The 23146-nt window shown below is 44.4% G+C and overlaps 1 protein-coding gene across 1 annotated transcript in view; it reads right to left on the bottom strand.

The window, feature by feature from the left end:
* The window catches only part of WDR1 (WD repeat domain 1), a 347946-nt gene that overhangs the window by 151163 nt on the left and 173637 nt on the right, over window positions 1-23146 (bottom strand). The window contains exon 10 of the mRNA XM_085642417.1: window positions 20996-21152. Within this exon, the coding sequence (XP_085498543.1) occupies window positions 20996-21152 (157 nt within the window). The remainder of the gene's footprint in view (window positions 1-20995; window positions 21153-23146) is intronic.

Below are 23146 nucleotides of genomic sequence, written 5' to 3'. Positions count from 1 at the left end.
TGGTACCTGTTACATAGCATTCCTTCTACCACCTGTTTTCCTAGCTCCTCCTGATTATCATAGAAATACCCATTTAGTACACAATAGACAGCAGAGAGATCTCCCAATTGTCGATTACACTGAAACAGCATGGGAGAAATACACAGATTTCAATAAAGGTTTCTTTCCCTATATAGGTACAGTCACTAATAGTAAGCTGATACGTAGATTAACCAGAACCCTTGAAGCCGTAGTGAACGAAACTATTTCCGCCTTAGGCAATTTAACAGAAGAACAGTCTGCTATGCGGATTGTTGTGCTCCAAAATCGTCTTGTCCTTGACGTCATCCTGGCCGATAGGGGCGGAGCTTGTAGGGTCATCGGATCAAGTTGCTGCATTTTCATCCCAGAAAATTCGCCGTCAGTATATAAAGCCATAACTCGCCTTCATAAGATTGTAAGCCAGATACATCAGAGTCCAGGCACCTGGACTTGGTCCGGTTGGTTCTGGGGCGTGTTGTCAGCCTGGGGATGGAGAATCCTATCCTTCCTAGGTATTGGCTTTCTCATACTATTCAGTTGCTGCTTATGTCTACAATGTGGGCCAGCGATTTGTGGTCTGTGTGCCACCTCGTGTATCCCACATCCAAGTATTCGTTCGAGATCCCGGAAGAAGAAAGAAGAACAAATGATGCTATATGAACAGATCGATGGATTGATGAAGATCGATATCTCCTAAGGGTCCGAAGGGGACAAGGAGGGAATGAGGAAATATGAATTTTGTGATCAGTTATGTCCCCTATCGTAGACCCCAACGGCTCCATGTGCATGCTATAAGTACATGTATGTTCCCTCCTATTCCACTTTTGAAGACGCAAATATATGTGCGTCCACCGTCAACATGTCCTCTTTCAGATCCGCCATGAATGGGTCAGATATTCCATTCCTAAGTATGAAAGGCCACCGACTTTATGTGGTTCACTTTCCACATTTTACAGATTCAGGCGAGTAGGCCCGAATTCTGTCATCAAGCCTTTTCCTGCCTTCTGCTTCTGAAAGCTCCAGTCTGAGCCCGCATCTGTGACCATGAACTTTGTCTTACTCCCTGCGCGGCTAACGGTGCCTGATCCAGCCTGTCGCCTGCCAAAAACTGTATTTCACCTTCGAGATTATCTCCTTCGCTCCTCATCCGATGCATTCCTGTATAGTAGTTTAGGTAAACATTCTTCCAGCTCCCGTGCAAAGGGCCAGGCCTCGCTGCCCTCATGCAAATAATTCATAGCCCCGTTACCATGGAATATTCCTACCCCCTCGCATCTAGTGTAGACACTTAGACGCTTGTACACGCACTAACAGTCAGTATAGTCAGTATAGAATAAGATTCTATCCTAAGAGACCTCTCTTTTTGGATAACACAGTTCTTTAAACATAGGATATTAGATATGATTTGGGATTAGGTTGACATAACCCCAGACTTCTGTCTCCACATGTAGAGCTAAATGTCAAGTCCCCTTCACCCTCTAGTTGCACGTCAATCACACGTCATGCGGCTGCGCGCGCATCTCTGCCAACTATTTCTGCTGACATTGCAGGATTCTTTTATGGATCCACCCACTTATGACATCATGTTTAATGACGTTTCTTAAATTACGCCCTCTATTAGTTACGTATGCACCTTTTATCAGCTGTTACGCCTCTTGCATCTGTTTCACTGTAATGTATTTTCTATAAAACTGCCTATCTGTCAATAATATATGCTCCTTCCTTCCTGAACTTTCGTGGTGATGGAACAGAAGGCCCACAATTCGAATTGTCTTCCTTTGTATAGGAATAAAGCATTTTAAAACCTCTAATACCACGGATTCTGCCTCTTATATTTACTGAGTTATTCTTGATAGACTTTACCACATAAAAAATAGTACCGGTAACGAAATATTTACCACAACATACAGAATGTTCATCAGAGATGTAAATGAAATATCAAGTCTGTGTAATAGTAAGGTAATATTTCTTGGTCACTTCAAGTTGAAATATCTGTACCTGTTAAACAATTCAAACAGGACAGCTACACAAAGATGAATAAACACATCAAACTAATTCAAAACTCAACCACAGAGTGTGCAGTAATGAGGAACTGTCTTAGAAATCCAAAGTTATCATTGCCAGATACAAGCTGACAAAATCAAAGACTCAGCCTTGCTTGGAATCCTTCATCACAACTCACCAATAGCATCAAATCAACACAAGGCCATAATTTATTTAACTCCACTTCTTAACTCCCCAGTGTATTAACTCTTTTTATTCTAGTTATTGTTCACCCCAGTTTTTGTTGGACAGGTTACAAGTTTGGGTACTATAGAGCCATATTCCTGCTCAACCCTTCCCCCTTCTACTCTCTGCATGGGCTAAAGGCCACAACTGTCTCGAATGGTCACTTACCCCCATCAGAGGACTTGAAAAAACAGACCAGCTCTAAATATGTATTGAAATCCAAACCCATGTAAGTCATTCAGGAAAGTGGAGGGGTACCTCATGTTATTTCACTCTGGAGGAAAAAGGGTCATGAAAAGTGCCTTAACCTCTTCATTTTGCACCTTTTGTTTTTCTAGGTTCCTCCCTAATTACTCTTAAGGAACCTGATAGAAAAGGAAAGTCCACCTAGACTAGTCAATTTGTTGCGGAAACTAGAACTTGTTGCAATACAATTTCTGTGAGTGGATTGTTATTGAAATTTTTCTGTAGAAAACGATGGTGAAAAGTCTTCCACTCTATCGTGACGCGTTAATCCAATATGGCGGATTTTTCAAAATTGCTGCCCATTATTTGAGATATAGGGTATAACTGTTTATATGCCCATGTGTGGTATCATTTAATATGTTTTTAGGGACAGTCAAAAATAACATCAAAAATTGTTTCCGATGACCATAATATCATATAATCGCGGAATATGTCAGATAGACAAAGTTTGTATAATTTTTTCGTTGACTTGTATGACAAAGTGTGAAGGAACGTAAACATTACAATTAACTTTTTAAATAAAAAGTTTGGTATTGTGTGTTTTGTAACTTTGTTGTTCTTGTTTGTTTTTTTGTTAATCAAAAAGGTTTCATTTATGTATTACAGGTTCTTGCGAGTTGCTGTGAGATACAGTGAAAATGGACGTAGAAAAGTGTTTCATTTGTGATGTGGTGTTTCAAGAAGATGACGATGTATCTGTACTCACTGAAAGAGGAGTGACTGGAATTCAAAAAACATGCAAGGAGAGAAAAATATCTAAGTTTCACGTTTGTGTTGGGCAGAAAGTTCACAAGATATGTAGAGCGCGTTTTGTTTTTGTTAACTTGAAAACTCCGTTCTAGGAGAAAGAATCCGATCCCACAACTTCGCGTGTTCTACGGTCGTGTGAAACCCGGTTCGATTTTAGTAAAAAAAATCGAAAGTTCTGTGGTACTGAGTTAAGTTTATACTTCAGGGAGAGGAAAAGAAATGCGTGGTTTAATGCACGAACAGTTGAATTCAAATCATCAGTTTTACAAAAATGCAACGAACGCAATGATGAATGGGCAGACAAAGTTAAGAGACGTATCCAAAATGTGTCTGATTTCCATGCTGTAGATGCATGCTACCACAAACAGTGTTACATCAATTTTTATACTGGAAAATTCATTCCCGGGCAGTTCACTGATAACCCTCCAATATCTTCATGTCGACCAGAGGACTTTTCTTCAAGTAGTTAAATACATGGAGGCAAATGATGAAGAACAAACTACTGTTAAAGAACTTGTTAATAAAATGCGAGAATTACTGCCAGAAGATAGCGAACCATACAGTTCGAAGTATATGAAACAAAAACTCAGAGCATTTTGAAGATGAAATCTTCAAGGAACAGTTGCAGGGACTGCTGATGTCGTTACTTTTAAAAGTACAGCTGCTCACGTATTGCAAGAGTACCACAGTCATAGCCATGAAGATGTTGAAGAGGATCGAAACAATCTCCTTATGGTAGCTGCTGAAATAATAAGAAATTATATTAAAGACATCCCTGTAGAACCAGAAACATATCCACCCATTGAAAACATGAGTAGTGTTCACTATAATGTGAGCTATATTCCTGATTCGTTAAGGCTCTTATTATCAGTTTTTGTTACTGATAAAACCAACAGAGAGAGAAAAGTAGCTTCTATAGGACAGGCAATTATGCAAGCTGTGCTTCCACGAGTCTTAGTTGCACCGTTGCAGTTAGGGCTGGCAGTTCAATTACATGACAATACAAGCTCGAGATTTGTAGTTGAAGCAGTAAATCATATGGGATTCTGCAGCTCCTATTCAGAAGTTCTTAGTTTTGAACGTTCAGCTGCAGCAGAAAGAGGAAATACTATACCTGTCCTTGTGGAACCTTCTGAAAGTCCTCCGAAATCCGTTCAATATGCAGCTGATAATATTGATCACAATATTATTACAATAGATGGCCATGGTACTTTTCATGGGATGGGCATTATCGCCACTGTGACTCCAACTGGAAAATTTTCCACAGTCATTAAGAAACGTCAAGTTTCATTTGAAGAACTGAGGAGGTTGGGGGAAATCCCAATAAAAACATATCATTCACAGGCCAGTGGGATGCGTTTCTTAAAGTATAATAACATTAAGGAAATTGCATACAGTGACCCATCTGCAAACCTGGATATTTTATTGAACATCTCACATCTACTCTGCAACAGTGTTCCAGGATGGCAAGGAGTATGCCAACTACTACATAAAGGTAACCATCCCGGTGTATCATCTGTCATCTTTCTGCCAATGATTAACATGGATCCAACAAAGGAGACGTGTATTCACTCAACACTGTTTTTTCTTTCTGACCATGCCAAGAGATACAGCCAGACCCCTATTATAACATTTTTCCACAAAACACTTAGCATCATAGCCAATGAATCACAGGATAGTCCTTTGAAGAAGGTCATTCTGAGACTAGGAGGCCTGCACACAATCATGAGTTTTCTTGGATGCATCGGTTTTTTGATGAGTGGAGCAGGCTTGGTTGATATACTTGAGATCATATATGCAGGAAATGCTGTAAAGCACATGCTTTCTGGTAAAGCTATTGCAAGAGCGATTCGTGGTCATCTTATGGTTTCATCAGTTTTCAACACGATTTTAGCAACGCAAGCCCTAGATGATAACTACGATTTACAGGCAGCTAGATAATTGTTTAATAATCTTCTTAATGGGGAGCTTTCTGTTGAGGATGTTACACATAATGCTGTTGTGAAAATTGCAACCAAACTGCTGAAGGCCAAAGATGAACTTAAATTTTACAGGACTCCGACTTTGGTTGCAATATTTGGAAATGGTCAACATCCTGAAATAATTCTTAAAAGCTGAAAGAAAAGGAAATTGGCATCTACATCTTGCAATGGTAAGGGAGATGCTACCTTTTTTTGCAGCATGTGGCCATAATTTAAATGCCAGTTCTGCACGACTATTATGAGAGAATGGTTGAGCTTGAATTTGAAGCTCCTGATGTATACATGGCATTTACAAATGGTCTGCATGTTGTCCGAAGAAGTGATAGGTTTTGGGGTGGCCTTTCCACTGATTTGGTAATTGAAAAAGTTCTAATGAAGAATATAAAAGGATTCGGCAGAATGACCCATGGAAAAGGTATGACAGAACAGCAGCAGCTTGTCTGGGTTATGCCACGCCCTATTTGCACCCATTTGAATGAATGCATGCAGGACTTTGCTTCAGTGAAGCATGCAGCAAGTAAGCAACATGTTACTATGACCAGTTCAAGAATTGAACGCGATCAAGGAGATACACAGAAAGTACTGGTATATGTAGAACAGCTCAATGTTTTTGGAAGTAGAATTCTTAATGAGATGACGGACAAAAGAGTCTGAGTTCTATTTCAGAAAAAGCAACCAGGTGAAGGTAATGCAATCAGTTCAATCTGTTAAATTGAAAGAAGAAACCTTTGTTATGGATCCTGAACTATTGTTTCAGCGCTTGTTGCTTTGTGCTCAGACTAGTGGCGTGGATTTGCAGGAGGTGTTTAGTTATGAGCTTTGCTCATACCCAGCTAGTTTATTCAATATGCACGGACTTATGAGGGAATCTGGGAAGTCGCAGCTTGCCAATTATATTAAAAAGCAAGTACCAGCAGTTGCTAACATGCCCGAAAATAAGCAGTTCGTCATTGATGGTGGGTGGTTACTACATCGCCTTCCTTTGAGTCCGAATCAGACATTCCATGAGCTGCTTCGTGCCTATGAGAGATGTGTGCTAACAAAGTATGGCCAGGCAATAATAGTATTCGACGGATATGGAGATACGTTTTCTACAAAATCAGAAGCCCATCTAAAAAGAAACCGAGGTATTGTAGGACCTAAAGTAAATTTCATAACTTCTACCTCCATCGCCATCCAGAAACAATTATTTCTGAGTAATAATGAAAATAAACAAGCCTTCATTGATCAATTATTGCAAAAGTTACAAGAAGCTGGGTGTAAAACAAAGCAAGCTCATAGTGATGCAGACTTCATGGTCGTTTTGGAGGCTATTGAGTCGGCCAAAACTCATCCGACAGCCATTGTTGGCGAGGACACCGATCTTCTCATACTACTCCATCATTTTCAAGAAAACCAATTTGATATTTTCCTTTGCCCAGAACCTAAGAAATCTTCCAAAAACATAACTGTGTATGATTTTAGGAAATTAGCAAAAGCTTTAGGTAATGACGTCTGCTCTCACATCTTATTTGCTCACGCCGTATTAGGATGTGATACCACCTCCAAACCATTTGGATTAGGAAAACGTGACTCCATAAAGTTGCTAAGAAAATCAGGCAGCTTCAAAGAAAGTGCTTCCTTACTCTAAACTTCACAAAAATCAACAGAAGACATTGAAAATGCTGGTCTTAATGCTATTATAGAGTTGTATGGAGGAACAACAGGAGACAGCACACTACATGATATGAGACTTCGAACTTTCACTTCAAAGGCAACAAAATCAACAATACATGTGAAACCAGAAGTCTTGCCTCCTACAGAGGAGGCCGGCAAATTTCATTCACTCAGAGTATATCATCAGGTGCAGCAGTGGATGGGTATTCATATGGATCCATTACAGTGGGGATTTGAAGTGAAAGATGGAAGATTGGCTCCCATTAGAATGAGTCAAGCACCAGATCATTTAATAAAATGTGGTTGTAGCAAGAGTCAATGTGCGACTCTGCAATGTATATGCAAAAGATAGGGAATAGTGTGCACAGATGCGTGCACGGATTGTCGAGGAATAAGCTGTTGCAATTCCATGGAAGTGGACATGGACGATGATTGAAATCATACTATTCTTATACTGAGGAGTGCTGTTTGAATTTATCTCTAACAATTTTCATTTGTCAGTGTCATATTGAGAAGTGCTATATTATCTAGTTGAAATTTGTTTATCCTTTTCAAATGATGTTAAAAAAATTTAAATTAAAAAAAATGACAAAACTATGTTTGGCATATTAACATATAATTATCGTTGTTTATTGTATTAATCCCAATTTGATATTCTGGTCATCAGAAACAATTTGATGTTATTTTTGACTTTCCCGTCCCTAAAAACACATTAAATGATACCACACATGGGCATATAAACAGTTATACCCTATATCTCTAATAATGGGCAGCCATTTTGAAAAATCCACCATATTGGATTAACGCGTCATGATAAGAGTGGTAGACTTTTCACCATCGTTTTCTACGGAAAAATTTCAATAACAATCCACTCACAGAAATTGCATTGCGATTAGTTCTAGGTTAGCCCATTTTTTAAACTAATTTGACTAGACTAACCCCGAGATCGGGGAAAAGCAGCACACAAGTGAAGCCCACAGGGCTAACCACAGGAAGACATACCGAAATGTCAGTCGAAGCATAGATACCTATAATATATATCCATAAACAATATCAATACATAAAAGCCAATATACATCTGAGGAAGCAGATAAAATATATTTTATACACACACACATATATATATACACACACACATTCACACATATATACATACATACATACACGCACACTAACAGAGGATAGGTGCAACTCAAAATGCATGAGGATCTAGGAAAAGTGAAAACAAAATTCTAGCTGAAAAGCACGTCTATACTGAATAGTGGGAAAGAATAATTATAAATGTGGACTAAAAGCTGCAGTGGATGAGCAATGGAAAAAGAAAGTAATATGCAAGCAGAATAACCTGCCAGTCTATGTAAAGATACAAAGAATTAGATGTGCATATACAAAAATGTATATGGCCATAAAAAGAAACGCTGAATGAGAGCATTCTAGAGATACACCACACAGGGCACAGGCTACACCACAAAGGTGCAACTCCACATGTCTTCCATCCAATTAATGCAGCTGTAGAGAACTTAAAAAGCACTTCTGCACCTAGCCGAAAAAGGGGAAAAAACTGCACTAATCGTGCACCATCAACTTGAAGCTCACAAGTGGATGCAAAAGCTACCCCTTCGGGGGCGCAAGGCAATATGAAGATAATCCGTGCTTCACCTTAGGAAAGATAAGGTGCTGGTAACAGCAAACGAAAAACAGGTTGACCTGAAGACATGCAGAAAGCGGCCCAGAGACAGGGACCAAACACAACTACAAATTCCTTTTAGGTAGATTTATCAGGTCGGCTAACTTTGAACCGATGTAAAGATAAATCCATCTGCTCTCCAAAGAGATGGATACCATCAAATGGTATATTCTGAAGAGCGTCTTAGACAGGCTCTGAAAACCCCGATAGGCGCAGCCACGCATGCCTGCGAAGCGCAACAGCCTGAGCCATACTCCTGCCGACAGAATCGGTACTGTCCATGCTGAAATTAATAGCAATCTTGGAGGCATCCAGGCCGTCCTCTACTACTTGAAGCTCCTGTCTGGCTTCCTCCGACAGAAAAGGCAGGCGCTGTGCAACACAGTCCCATAGGGCATGAGAAATTCTACCTCAAACACAGGTAGAGTTTAAAGATCTCAAGGCCGCACTGGCAGAAGGAAAAAGATTCCGACCACAATTATCCAGCCACCTAGAGTTCTTGCTTGGGGGAATCACCGGAAGGGCATTAGGGTGTGCCGAAGCAGTAGCAGCTTGTACTACCAGTCCTTTAGTAGTGGAGTGTCGTAAGAGGCAGGGAGGATCTTTTGGCGCAGGACGATGCCAATGGCCCACTGCCCGACCGGCGGCCCCGTGACAAGTTGTGCCAAGTCCCCAATAATATGTCAAAGAGGGACTTGTAGGGGAGTAACAGGACAACACCTGTCTCACCTTGATGGAGAACCCACATCAAGGGATCTATGGACAACTGCACAGAAGTGAATTGGCAATTCAGAATTGCAGCTGCTCTTCGTATAACCTCTGACAAAGTGGAACTATCCTCCATTGCAATGTCCGGATGTGAGAGCTAGTCTGAAGCTGGGGAGGACTGCAGACCACTAGTGCCCCCCAGATTAGTTAGCCAAGCATCCTCCAAAGATTGTGGCACAACAGCACCCAAAGAAGTCTGCCCCGGATCTTCCTCTCTGCTTGCAAAATGAGGATTTTCCACAGGGAACCCAGATAGAGGCTAAATCTGAATTAGAGGGGTCCTGTTGCAAATAGCCCTTTTTGCACAGTTATCCCTAAACATTTTGCTTCTTCCTCCTTTGTTTTTCCTAACCTGTGGTTGTTGGCAATAGAACTCGGGGCATTTACCACTGATGATCAGTGCTAAAGTGCATATGCTCTCTGTGTAAATTGTTATTGATTATACATGATTGGCATATTTGTTTTACCAGTAGGTCCCTAGTAAAGGGCTGGTAATTCAAATGCTACTAGTGGGTTTGCAGCACTGATGGTGCCACCCACATGAGTAGCGCTGAAAAGATGTCTCAGCCTGCCACTGCAGTGCCTGTGAGCAGTTTAACTGCCATGTCGACCTGGCCAGTGTACCCACTTGCCAGGCCTTACTCTTCCCTTTTCTTACACTTAGAACACCCCTATGGTAGGCCCAAGGTACCCCCTGGGTAGGGTGCAGTGTATGTTAAAGGTAGGACATGTACTAGTGTGTGTAACATGCCCTGATAGTGAAATACTACCAATGTCGTTTTCCACTATTGACAGGCTATCTTGCCCATAGGACAGAATGGGGAATGTTTACCTGCACATCTTCCCATAGGAGTGAGATAGAAACTTTAAATTCTGTGTTTGAAAATAGTACTTTTAGAAAGTGGCTATTTTCTTGTTCAACCTTTGTGTGTATCTGCCGGTTTGGGGATTGTCTGTCTGGTTTCAGAGTGACAGGGGCTGGAATGGCTCCAGGAGTCTGGGTGAGTCAGCACTAGGTTGAATAGGCCGATCTACATTTGGAGTGGTGGGAGGAGTAGCACCTGGGTCTGAATAGGGGTGTTAAACAAAAACAACAACAAGACCCGATTTGTTCGGGCAATCAATTCCATTTACTTTCCTTTCGGAGTAGTAATGGGAGTTTACTTTCTCCTTTAACAACAATCCTATATATAGTGTATGTGCTGTCCCTACTCATACTAGCCCTCTCATCTTTACTTCTTTTTATTTTTCACATTAAAAAAAAACCCAAACTAACTAACCTCCGAGTCACCAGTCACCGTGTTCAAATAGAGTACCCTGTACTTTAACAGGTGTATCGTAACAGGGTACTCTAGATGAGAGGGCTAGTATGAGTAGGGACAACACATGCACTATATATATATATATAGGATTGTTGTTAAAGGAGAAAGTAAACTCCCATTTCTACTCACAAAGGAAAGTAAACAGAATTGATTGCCCAAACATATCAGGGCTTGTTGTTCTTTAGCATTGTGAGTGGACGACGACCTGATTGTAATTCCTCTACAGCTCCTTGGTGGTTCCTGAATAGGGCTGTGCCTGCCTTCCACAATGCTGGCTCCACCTCCTGCGGTGTGTCTGATGACCCTGTCCCACACAAACAAAGGAAGAAGTTGTGCACTGGCAGAGTGCACCTAGAACAGGTTTGGACTGGGTCCAGGACCCCTCACATAGAGAACAAAGACTTTTGGGTTATAGATACTAGAGCTGAAACCCCTGAAAGGCAGACTACTTCGTGATCAAGAGGTACCGGTTGCCAAAGAGGACAGCTAAAGAGAATGAGGAGAAGTACTGCCCTTGCTGTGTGTCTGGGGTTGGCCTGCAGTTAGCAGTTTCTACTGAGGAGAGGACCAAGGGACTTTACTGTGTGCTGTGTCCCCTGCTTGAAGAAGGACTTTGCTGTGTGTATCTGAAGGAAAGTCTCCAAGGGCCTGAGAAGAGCTGGCTCCTGTTTTGAAGTCCCAGGCACAAAAGGACTTACTCCCCAGCTTCTCTGAACTTTCTTGATGGGAGTTCTAACCTGCCAGAAGGTGCCTGTAACTGTGTGTGAGGCCTTTGCTGTTAGGAGCTGGAAGCACGAAGCAACGAGGGAGAAGCAAGTCGCCGCCGCACCAGCCGCTGTTGCATCACTGAGAAAGCGTGTCGCCGCTGCTCATCACCGGAGAAGCGTGCCGTCGCATCACCAGAGAAGCGTGTCCCAGGGCCTGTTGCGGCTCAAGAAACCACCGATTTCACCACATGGCCGTCAGGCGTGCACGCATCACCGTCACGTTGTCGCAACGCATCGAGGCGCCATTTTGTCGCATCGCACCGGATCATCGCAACGCATCGAGGCGCCATCTTGTTGCATCGTGACCAAAGCGCTGGAAGAATCGATGCATCGCCTTCTCTGCGACCCTTTTGTTTGTTCTGCGTTACGCATCCAAGGTACTTTGAGAGTAAAGTGTTGCATTTACCGTCTACTAGCATATTTTTGCAACAACCTTTTTAAAGACATTCTACTGAGTATCTGTATTTTCGATTTTTGTCGTTTTGGTCTTGTGTAGTTTAGATGAAGACATTTTATTTTTCTAAACTGGTGTGGTGTCCATTTGTCGTGTTTTTACTGTATTACTGTGAGTGTTAGTACAAATACTTTACACAATGACTTTGGGATAAGCCTGTCTGCTACCAAGGGGGTGAGCAGGGGTTATCTAAAGTGCGTATCCCCCCTTACCCTGACTAGAAGCAAGGGTCCCTATTTGGTCAAAGGTACCTACCTCTGCCAACTAGAGACCCCCAGTTCTAACAGGTCCACAATGAGCGACGCAGTCGACGTCACACTCTACACCATCAGACGTCGCCGTGGCGGCAACTCAACATCGGAAATAGCAATGGAATCCACATCGAGCGGCAGCACATATGTCGCAGGCTGAAGAGACACCGACACCAAAGGTGTGAACCCAGGAGGGCTGTGCACCGGCAACATGTCAAATCCGCTAAGAAATTCAGGGGGTCACGCAGTGACCGAAACTGCAGGAGAGAGTTCGGCTGGGACACTCCCTACTTCTTTGGGACTTGAAAGCGCACCAGAGGGAGTCAAAGGGTCAAAGACCTGTTGAAGCGAAAGAACTTTTTTAATCATTTGGTTGACGCTTGCCCCAACTCCAGGGTATTCAGGGCGCATTGACTCACCTAAGAAGTCTCCGAAACGGGTAAGTGCGAGGCGACGTCCAACTTACGCTAGGTACATTGAGTCTTCTGCGTCTTCACCCGACCCGTCTCTCGGTTCATCCGAAAGCAACACCACGAGATGGTTCATGCAGCGTTCCTTCAGCGCCTTCGGCCGGAGACTCTGGATGGAGCTCCAATAGACGGAATCGTGGTGCTCGTCCACACACCATAAGCAGACATAATGTGGATCCGTGATCGACATCTCTCTCACAAGAACAACAGAGCTTAAACGGAAGAGTTACTTACCTTCGGTAACGATATATCTGGTAGAGACACAGTCTAGCCGCAGATTCCTTAACTTAGAATATCCCCAGGCGTCAGAGTGGATCCAGAAAATCTTTTTCCCCAGCAATATCTCTGCACGCTGGGAGGTGGCGCCGCTCGGCTCCGTCCTGACGTCGTCCACGGAAGTAACGTCAATGGAGCCATATAAGCCCCTCCCAGCGTGCGGACGTCAGTTTTCTACAGGAAACTTTTCCGCGCCACAATGCGGAGCAATGACAAAAACTGCGATAGCAGAGAAACAGTGTATGGTAAAAAAGAGAGCAAATCATTTATGAGAGACCAAAGTAAGTTGAAAGAGCACCCAGCACCAGGAAGGACTGGAGGGAACTCTGAGCGCCTGCTGCAAGCAAGGGCCTAACAAAGCGCCAAGCTGCATCTCATGTCGTGGGGCTAACAGCTGCGGCACAAAGGATACGACAAGGCAGACATAGATTATCACCACAGGAGGGAAGGTAAAAGAACTACAATATTGAAGGAACATGTTGCTAGACAAGTGATGAGAAGTGTACGACTACCAGAAGTGCACTGCACACACCCTCCTGTGATGGAGGGACTGCAGTACCAAAGACAAACCTAGCCAGCCGACGGCCATAGAAACAAGGCGGCACAGGCGGGGGCGGTGGGAGGTATGTAAAAACAAAATAACTCCACGTGTGAAGAACACAGGTGGATCAAAATGAGATGGCAGTGAAAAGTATAGACCTAAGCCACCTAAAAAACGTGGACGAGTGGAGAGCCAAATGGCTCGAAAGCCGAAGAACACCCCCTGCGCCAGCGGAAGGTACGAGAATGCGCCATCAACCAACACTAGGATAGAGAAGAGGCCGAAAGCCCCCACGCAGAACAACACACTCTACCCCAGAGTGAGGTGCGAGAGCACACCTCCGGAAGACCAAGGCCACCAGAAAGAGGGAGGCTAGGTGAAAAGACACCATATGAAAAGGTCTTCGCAGAGTGGGGAGGATGGGCGGGCATTAAGGAATCTGCGGCTAGACTGTCTCTACCAGATATATCATTACCAAAGGTAAGTAACTCTTCCATCTGATAGAGACATCTAGCCGCAGATTCCTCAACTTCGAATAGGTACCAAAGCCATACCCCATAGGAGGAGGGTCTGCGAAACAACCACCAATTTCCAGGAGAAAATATTCGTCAACTGCCGACGAAAAACAGTGGAAACCGCAATGCCAGGACAACGGGCATCAGACCGATGACCCACCTTAAGGAGTAAGAACAAGGGATGGTAAAGACACCAAATCCGACGAGGGACGGTGTGAGACCTCTCGCCCAGACACAGACGAAAGGAAAACAGAACTAGAAGTTCCGTGCCAACGTAAGAAACAATGCAGCGAGACCTTCAAGAAGGATCCAAGCATCGGTCCCTATAATCCAAGAGGAACAAAGTTCCAAGGGTCAAAACAACATGACAACGGTAGAGCATACCACCTGAAACCACACCACAGTGGAAGCTACAGGAAACAGTTGGAAGACTGTCCACCCCAGAACAGGAGCCACAGCAGGAGGCCCGTGGGTGTAAGAAAAAACACACATTGTGTACTGCCCAGGACATGTGACAACAGTGGCAGGGCCGAGCCCAGAGCCTAGTGCCAACAGAGACAGAGGAGCCACCATTGAGAAAAGCTCAGGAAGTAGGCATGCAGCCAAACGAATTAAAAGGCACCACTGTGAGTGAATAACCTGCAAGGCTATAAACACATAGAGGACATTATCCCGAAGGAAAGAGTAAGCAAGAATGTCTGACACTAAGGCAAAAAGACTTAGCATGCGAGCACCTCAGTGGTGTGTAGAATCCACGATATACTCACAAAGAGACAGGAATGTCGACACACGTACGTAGAGTGACTAATACTAAATAGTGGAGTCATGCAAGCGGTACCACGGCACCGGTGTGCTGCATAACAGTTAAGAATGCAGAAAAAATAACAGGTCCCCGAGGGAGAAGAATTCTTGTCTCCCGAGAGACAGCAGAAACAGACCACAAGACTGCCCATAAAGGATAGAAAGAAGGCAGACAGAAGCCTGGCGCCAAAAGCCTACACCGCCAAAGACCGACACCGTCTGCCAAAATAGTCCAGACATAAAGGAAATTTTGGAGTCTGCCCCCGCCCGGAGTGGGATGGTCTGGGGGGAGTGGAGGGAAGTCATTGGGCAGGTATGGGGGCAGAGCAGGTGGTGTTTGTTTTGCCTCTGCCTTTATTATTGTTGCCCCTGTAGCCGCCTCTTTGGTAACCCCTTGTGTAGGTGGATTGGGTAGGAGCTTTGTATGACGTGGAAGCGGTAGAGGAGTAGCCTCTGGATGTGCTCCGAAAGGAGGAACGGTGAAAGGAACGCCTGGGAGGGTGTGATTGTAAGGCTCCCATAGATTTCGCCGTGTCGGTGTCTTTTCATTTTTTCTAGGGCCTCATCCACTTTTGGGCCGAACAGATGTTCCTGGTCAAAGGGATGGTTCAGGATGGAAGCTTGCACTTCTGGTTTAAATCCTGAGATCCTGAGCCAGGCATGGCGGCGGAAGAGGACGCTAGTATTGATGGCCCTGGAGGCGGTGTCTGCTGCATCAAGGGCACAACGGATGGAGTTATTAGTGATTATTTTACCCTCCTGAATTAACTCGTTTGCCCTGTTTTTGTATTTGTCAGGGAGTTGTTGCATTATGGCTTCTAGCTCGTCAGAATGGGCCCTGTCATATCTAGCCAGAAACGCTTGTGTATTGGCGATACGCCATATGTTGGCAGCTTGTGATGCAGTGCGCTTGCCGGATGCGTCCAAGAGTTTTGACTGTCAGGTGGTGGGGCATCGCCGGACGTCTGGGAGTTGGCCCTCTTCCGTGCTGGGGATACTACCAGGGAATCTAGGGGTGCTGGCCCTCTGATGTAGGAGGGATCTGTATGGGCGGCTTTGTATTTTTTATCAATGCGCGGGTTAATAACTCTGGCTCTGACTAGGTCTTTAAGGACCTCTGGCACATGTTTTACAACTCCTTTGAGCATGGGCAGTATGGAGGTGGCCTTAAGTGTGGTGTCGAAAGTATTGAGGAGGGAATCCTCCTCCACGGGGTCGGTATGGAGATCTACCCCGTGGTAGTGTGCCGCCCTCTGGAGTAAATGGTTGAACCCCAATGAGTCTTCTGGTGGGGATGGTCTCGAAGGATAGAGATCATCTTGTGGGACGTTAGGGATGTCGGGGTTGTTATAGTCGTCCCATGGGTCTGGGGAGCCTGTGGGAGTGGGGTCTCCTGTAGGTAAATCATGGGGCACGTCCCCCATGTCATCATATGTATCGTCATGATCATCATCATCATCCGGAGGGGGTGTTGGGGAATGATGAGGAGGTGGAGAAGGTGGAGGGGGAGAAGGTGGAAGGGGTGGAAGAGGTGGGGGGAAGGCATTCAGAAAGGTGATGTAGCAGAGTCCTTCCTCTTTGGAGGTGGAGCTGGGGTAGGTTTTTCCAGCTGTCTGTTTTTGATGCTGAGCATCAAACGTCCGGTTTTGGGATCCTTGGTCAATGTCTTTTGCAAGGGATACGGTGTAAAGAGTTCTTCTGAAGGTGGATTATCCGTCGGCGCCGAAGGCGTCGGGCCGTTGGTTTTCTGGCTTTAGTGTCCTGTTTTGAAGTATGCGGCTTGGAAAGTGCTTTTTGTTTGGTCGGTGCCGAGATGGGTTTCGGCTTTGAGATCTCGGTGCTAGTGGCCTTGTGTGCTTTTGTTGGTTCCGGGGATGAAGTCGGTACCGAGGAGGTGGAACTGGGTTTTGGCACTGAGTGTTTCGGTATGTGGCTCGGTGCCGATGAGGAGGCCATTTTCTTTTTCGGTGTCGGTGCGGAGGAGTGTTTGTCGGCACCGACGGTGGGCTGGCTCGAGTCTGAGCCGCCGGAAGGCTTAATCGGCTTCTTTACCGGTCCCGAAGGTGCGGTGCGGGAAGCAGTGTCTTTGATCTTACCTAGGCCCGGAGGCGAAGGCGTGACCGAAGCATTTTTCGGTGTCGGTGAGGGTGTGGGGTGGGGGAGCAAATTGGTACTCACGACCCTCTGTGCCGGAGTGATGTCCTCCACATCTGAATCATCGGCTTCGGAAGCGCTGACGAGGCCCTCGTCGGTGTGGTGTTCTTCCGGAGCATCAACGCCCTCTCCGAAGATGTCATCTGGAATCGCCATCGACGAGTGCGCCATGATCCTTCTTCCTCTTCGGTCTCGAATCGTTTTCTTGGACCGGAAGGATTTGCACGCCGGGCAGTCTTGAGCCTCGTGTTCAGGGGAGAGGCAGAGATCACATACTTCGTGGAGATCGGTGTGGGGGAATTTGGACCCATATCGAGGGCACTTCTTGAAGGGAGTCCTTTCCATGTGCCAGGACCGGAGCTTGGGTAGGCCCGAAGGCCGGCGTCAACGACTGGAATCGAAGATGTTGATCGATGAGAGCCGCGTCGAGTGTGGAGATCGTGATCGAAACAATACCGCGAATTGGGGTGAGGATTGCGCGTCGATTGAACTGGAAACCTGTTCGGAACCGGAGCGCGAAGATCACATCCGAGCCCGATGGCGGAAAAAAACTGAGGATGGAGCCGAAGCCCATGCGCAATACGATCTAAAGGAGGAGTCACGACCTCGTGACTTCCAAAGACTTTCCAAGAGGAAAAACAACTGCAAACATCCGGGCCCAACACCAGATGGCGAACTATGCACAAGTGTGTAATCTGCAGCTCATATGCCTTGAACATTATGTGCCTTACTCCGGAGCTTCTGTGCTACAGAATGCTCTTACCCCTAAGCTTCCCTACTATATAATGCGCTCTTACTACCAAGCCCATGTGCTATTACTCAAGAACTATAATGTGCGCTCTTACTTTTGGACTCAGGCAGTTATTTAACATGCTAACTAGTCACACTCTGTGCTCTCATGTCTAAACCTCAACGTTACTTATTGTGATGTCTTACTCCAGATTTATATAATGAGCTCTTTTCTTTGACCTGTCCTGTAGCACAGTGCATTATTTAATTCCAGGTCAAAGTTCATGCACCTCATCTCGGGCATCTCCAACTCCTGAGCCCTCCCATCATGGGTGTGCTTTTACGCCAGGACCACCACTCACATGCTGTGACATTATTGATCACATTCTCAAGACTCATCATTTGATCTGTAGTTCTAGTTTTTTTCTATAACTAATCTTCCTCTGCACAGGCTAAGCATGCTGGCTAGTCTCAAACATACACCACATACTGCCCTATTATGTGTTATCCAATCGTGGCTCAACTCACACTCCAGTGAGTTTATGGACTCACTGGTTCTTCAGGGCTAGTCCATTATGTGGCATCTCAAATAAGGAGTAAGAGAATTACAAAGCAATTCCCATTACACCAACCTCCATATTCAAATGCCTCGCAGTAAACATCCTCTATCCCATGCCAGCACCACCTATTCTCAAATCTTTTATTACTCACCAGAATTACAAAAGCACAAGCAAAGCCCATAGGTAATTTTTGATGGCCCTAGTACTTTAGAAATAAAAGTGCTTCCCTGCTTTTCCTTTTCATATTTATTTACCAATCCATCTCACATTTGTAAATAAAAACAAAAAAGACAGATGCCCCTGTGCATGTTAGCGCCTACAAAACGACACAGCCCACCATGACCAGGTCATAATACCTTTTTCCAACTTTTGTTCCTGCTGTACAGCATTGAACATTCTGAACAGCATGTACAAAAAATATAGGGAGATCAATAGCTCTCAAAATTGAGACCTACTGGCTTTGCCAATGCTCGTTTCCTCTATTTACTGCAAACAGAGTATCAACTCGACAAATATCTTTCATCTCAATTGCATTGAGGCAAGTGATGTTGGCATCTAGTGATCTAGGTTGCTGTAGTGATAGGATGCTGGGGTACAAATTGTATCACTCTGGAATGGAGAGATGAGGTGTTATATTCCTGGATTAGGGCCATGTAGCAGAGCAGCTTATTTCGTACATTGTCCTCAAAATAACATTTAAGCCGCACACTTTTGCACATCTTTGCATGTTCGACAATGTTGAATTAGTCTCTCCAAAACTACTATGTTTACACATCCAGCTTCGCACAACATTATCACGATGCCTCAAACAATGTACTAGGTCTCGAACATCATGTACTAGGCCTCTTTCCGCACTATGTACAAGTGTCGTCCTATCTTCATCCACGGAGCGACAGAGCTATCTACACGTATATCGCAAGGCTGCTTTCTATTATAAATAATAAGCATCCCAATAGATTAGCAGAGGAGGCACTAAAGCGGACACCGAAGGGTCCCTGCATGCTGAGACTTCACCATGCAGCGGTCTGACATCTCCTGAGGGGTGTCCAGTTGGTGACCAAGACTGGGTCCTACATTCTCTCCCATCAGGTAATGGAGTCGGATCATCCCTTGTGTATGGTAGGGGTTCTTGGCTTCACACCTACATGCACTCTAGGTATACTTGGAGGAGGGTTTGCATAGTAGGAGTATGCTCGATTACTGCCTTATTTTATATGCCTGCATATATACACTGTTTTAGCACCAGGGTAGAACTATATCTACTATTTAAGCTTTTGATGCTTGTAATCACTTTTATCTACTTCTGTCTATTAAGCATTGCAGCACACTTATTTTATACAAGAACAACATTGGTTCAATAAACATATTGAAAACGTCTCCCTGTGTCTTCTCTCTATACTTCTGTGAGAATGAGTGAGCATGAGTGACTGAGCGAAAGGTTCTGTACAGATTCCACGATCCCGAAAAGGTCAGGGTTGTCATGTTCAGTGGTTGCCAGAAACCATTCTCTCCCTGGTAAGGTGGGAGGGGGGGGGGGGCGGAAGGGGGTCTTACAGTGGCACTGTGAGCAAGCTGGTCTCTAGGCCATATCCTGCGGGGCTGTCCAGAATCAGTTTAGACACCAAGCCATTAGTTTATGTTGTCCAACAAATGTGCAGATCCTACGGATTAGTAGGAACTACACGACAGTGGATGTGGTATACACAGCTTGAGGCCCTCTGTGGAAGGCCACAGCAGCTTTAGTTAACGCCCTACTCTGAGGGAATGTAACAAGCACATGCTTCAGGAGACAATTGAGGAGTAGGATAGATATGGCACAGAAAGGGAAGATGGTTTAAAGAAACTGCAAGGCATGTTGAAATCGTCCTACCTGTAGCAACAATTGTGTTCATGCCACGCCCTAGTAGACTCTAAGTAGTTTGGCATCTTGCGAAACAGAGTAATGTATGTTATGTCAGAAAAGCAGAAAGAAGGCAAGAATGCAGAGTGACAATTAGCATGGTTAACAAGCATTATAATTGAAGACAATTCACACTTATAAATGGGTCTCAGAATTATTCTTTTTGCGTCGTGCATTTAAGGTATGTTATATGTATGGGTAAAGTGCACTATCACCCGAAAGGATATCTGTGCGCTGTGCGGGTGTGCCTAACTCGATCTAGGATAGATTGAAAAGCCAGGTCTGCTGCTTCTTGTGAATTCAAGACGAAAGGAGGAGGCTGGCTGGTGAAGTGGGAGGCCAGTCCATGCTTTAGGAGCGATGTAAGAGAATGCTCGGTCCTTCTGATCTGGTTATGGGTATGTGTGTGATTTGTGAGAGTAGGTATCCTACGGAGCGGTGGTGTCTGTGTGGTTGACAGAAGGAGATGCAACTCTTCAGGTAGGTGGAGTCGTGTAGTACCTTGAAACTGCACTCGTCAGAGGAGTCTTAACTGCGCCCATTTGTGTATTTTGAGTCTGTGGAGTTCCCCAAGGTGTGGCAGGACGAGAGATCTGTGTGGAGGTTGAGGATGCGTCTGGCTGCAGCATTCTGGATTGTTTGCAGTCTCCTAGAGAGTTGCTTGGTGATCCCAGAATAGAGGGAATTCCCATAGCCCAACTTGCTGGTGACTACAGCAGGAGTGCCAGTTTTTCTAGTGTTGCTTGGGAGCCATTGGAAGATCTTCCTCAGAATCTTCAGAGCATGGAAGCAGAATGCAGTGACTTAGTTGCCTTGTTCGGTCATGTCTAGTTTGGTTTAGATGATTATTCTGCGATTACTGGCATGGGTTCTGGGTGTAATATCATATTCAAAAAAATGTAAAACATTTACTAACCTATACTCCTTCTTTGACAGATCAGTGTAACGAACAGTGTCATCCATGCTGCAAGTAACAAGCTCAGAAGCCTCGTCCACAGCCATACCACAAACCATGTTTGTATGGCCTTTCCCAGCGAAAGTATCATTTTCTCCAGTCTCAGAGTCCCAATAATGTAAGGACAGGTGATTAAGGAATAATATGTGGATTTCAAAACTGATTGTTCTGCTACCCAGGACATTATAAATCATGTTAATTTTGCATACATTAACAGCACATTAGGCATTTCTAACAACTGAATGCATAGCTAAACAGCACACATGAATACCAACAACCCACAGTAACATAGGAAAGGGACAAACTTTAGAATCTTGACTCTCTTCAGAAGACCACATCAAAATGTAACACCTTAAAATAGTGGCTTCTTTCACCTATTCAATCAAATGTGAATTTCTCTGAATTCTTTTACACTAACAATAAGGAGACCTCTCATGCCTCTTGATTCCTTCTGCAGTAGAGACATCAACTGAACCTGGGCAAAGTATACATACAAAGAATATCAAAGCCATTGGCTTACTTATCATTCATCTTAGGCATTTCATTCAAATCTCTACGTTAATGCTCATAATCGTTCCCTCTAAAAGGCATAGTTCAGCCTTTTTACAAACCATAATTTTGCAGAAATTAAAATTCATCTGATAAGCTTTCTGACAAAGATATATTAGGATCCATTTCTTAGAATACTGCATTACAAAACAGACGTGAATACTAGGCCGAGCTAAAATGCTATATTAAAGTTAAGACTAAATGACTACTTTGGGCGCTGAATTAGCTTCAGGCTACTGCTGCCTGAAAAGAAAAGAACCGTCCTACCGCTAAGTACCTGTGTTTGGCCAAGCACGTTTCTAAGGACCCCCGCTTTATGGGAGATACTAGACTTTAACTTCTAGGCAATACATAGATTTCCTTATTAATCCAAAATGTGGGCCTAGTGAAGTAGGAATTACAACTCTGGTCCTATGGTTCAGAATTCAGCAACTTAGTCATCTATTGAATTTCAGGAAGATCATCATCATGTCACTTCAAAAACAAAAATGTAAAAAGACAAAACTATCTTTGACCAGGCAGCTACAAATTCTTACAATTATAATGCAGTCTTGCTACTGGAGAGCCCGAAGGTACACAAACATTCTGCAACCAGCTAGCCGATTTCGTTCAATCTAAAATTGTTGACATCTATGATGGTTTTGTAGTACATAAATTCTCAAATCCACAACCACAGCAACCCTGGGGTAGAGAACCTCAAATAGCACCCTTCAAGATGTCTAAGCATAAGGACCAAGAGCTTAAATTACTCGGTCTTCCCATCCCTTACCCCCAAGATGGTGGGGCAATACATCCTTAATACGAAACCTGGGTCACCTCTGGAATCCTGTCCAGCAGCGATCCTACACACGGTTGCCATCGTTGTGGCTCAACCGCTCTCCCATTTGATCAACAAACTATACTTTCCGCGTCGCATCACCGGCGATGGAAGGAGGCAGTGATCAGGCCCCTTCTAAAATAAATTAAAAAAATAATAATCAAATTTGGGCAGTAAGGTCTGTAAAAACGAAAGCCCTATCTCGCTGCTTCCAGGTCCTACTAAAATCCTAGAGAAACACATCAAAATATCCACCTGATGAAATTTGCAGAACAGCAGGGATGGATGGACAATTCTCAGTTTGGTTTCAGGAAGTATCAAGGAACTGAAACTGCGATGATTTCAGCCACGGATTGTATTAGGTGCTTAGTAGACGAAGGACAAACCGTGGCATTGGTACTCCTTGTTCCATCAGCGGCGTTTGATACCATCTCGCCCTTGCTGTTGATTGAGCGCCTTCAAGACATGGTTAGCACACATCAAGCCCTGGCCCTTCTGTTTTTTATCCTTATCGCTCGCAGAGGGTGATGTTACAGCAGTACTACTCAGAGGTTCTCTCTCTGCCGTGTGGAGTGCCGCAGTGCTAAGCACTAAGCCCTACAATCTTTAACCTCTATGCGTCACCACTTGCGGACATAATTCAGGCCTTCGGGATGCCGATGGTACACAGATTATTGTGCCAGTTCCCAAGAACTCGGCCACCATGGTAGAAAACTTCTCAATGCATGACGGCAGTTTCAGACTGG

Source organism: Triturus cristatus, chromosome 2_2 (assembly GCF_964204655.1).
Source record: "Triturus cristatus chromosome 2_2, aTriCri1.1, whole genome shotgun sequence".
Classification (NCBI taxonomy): Eukaryota; Metazoa; Chordata; class Amphibia; order Caudata; family Salamandridae; genus Triturus; species Triturus cristatus.
Note: the sequence above shows the minus strand (reverse complement) of the source record. Positions and strands in the feature narration are given on the sequence as shown.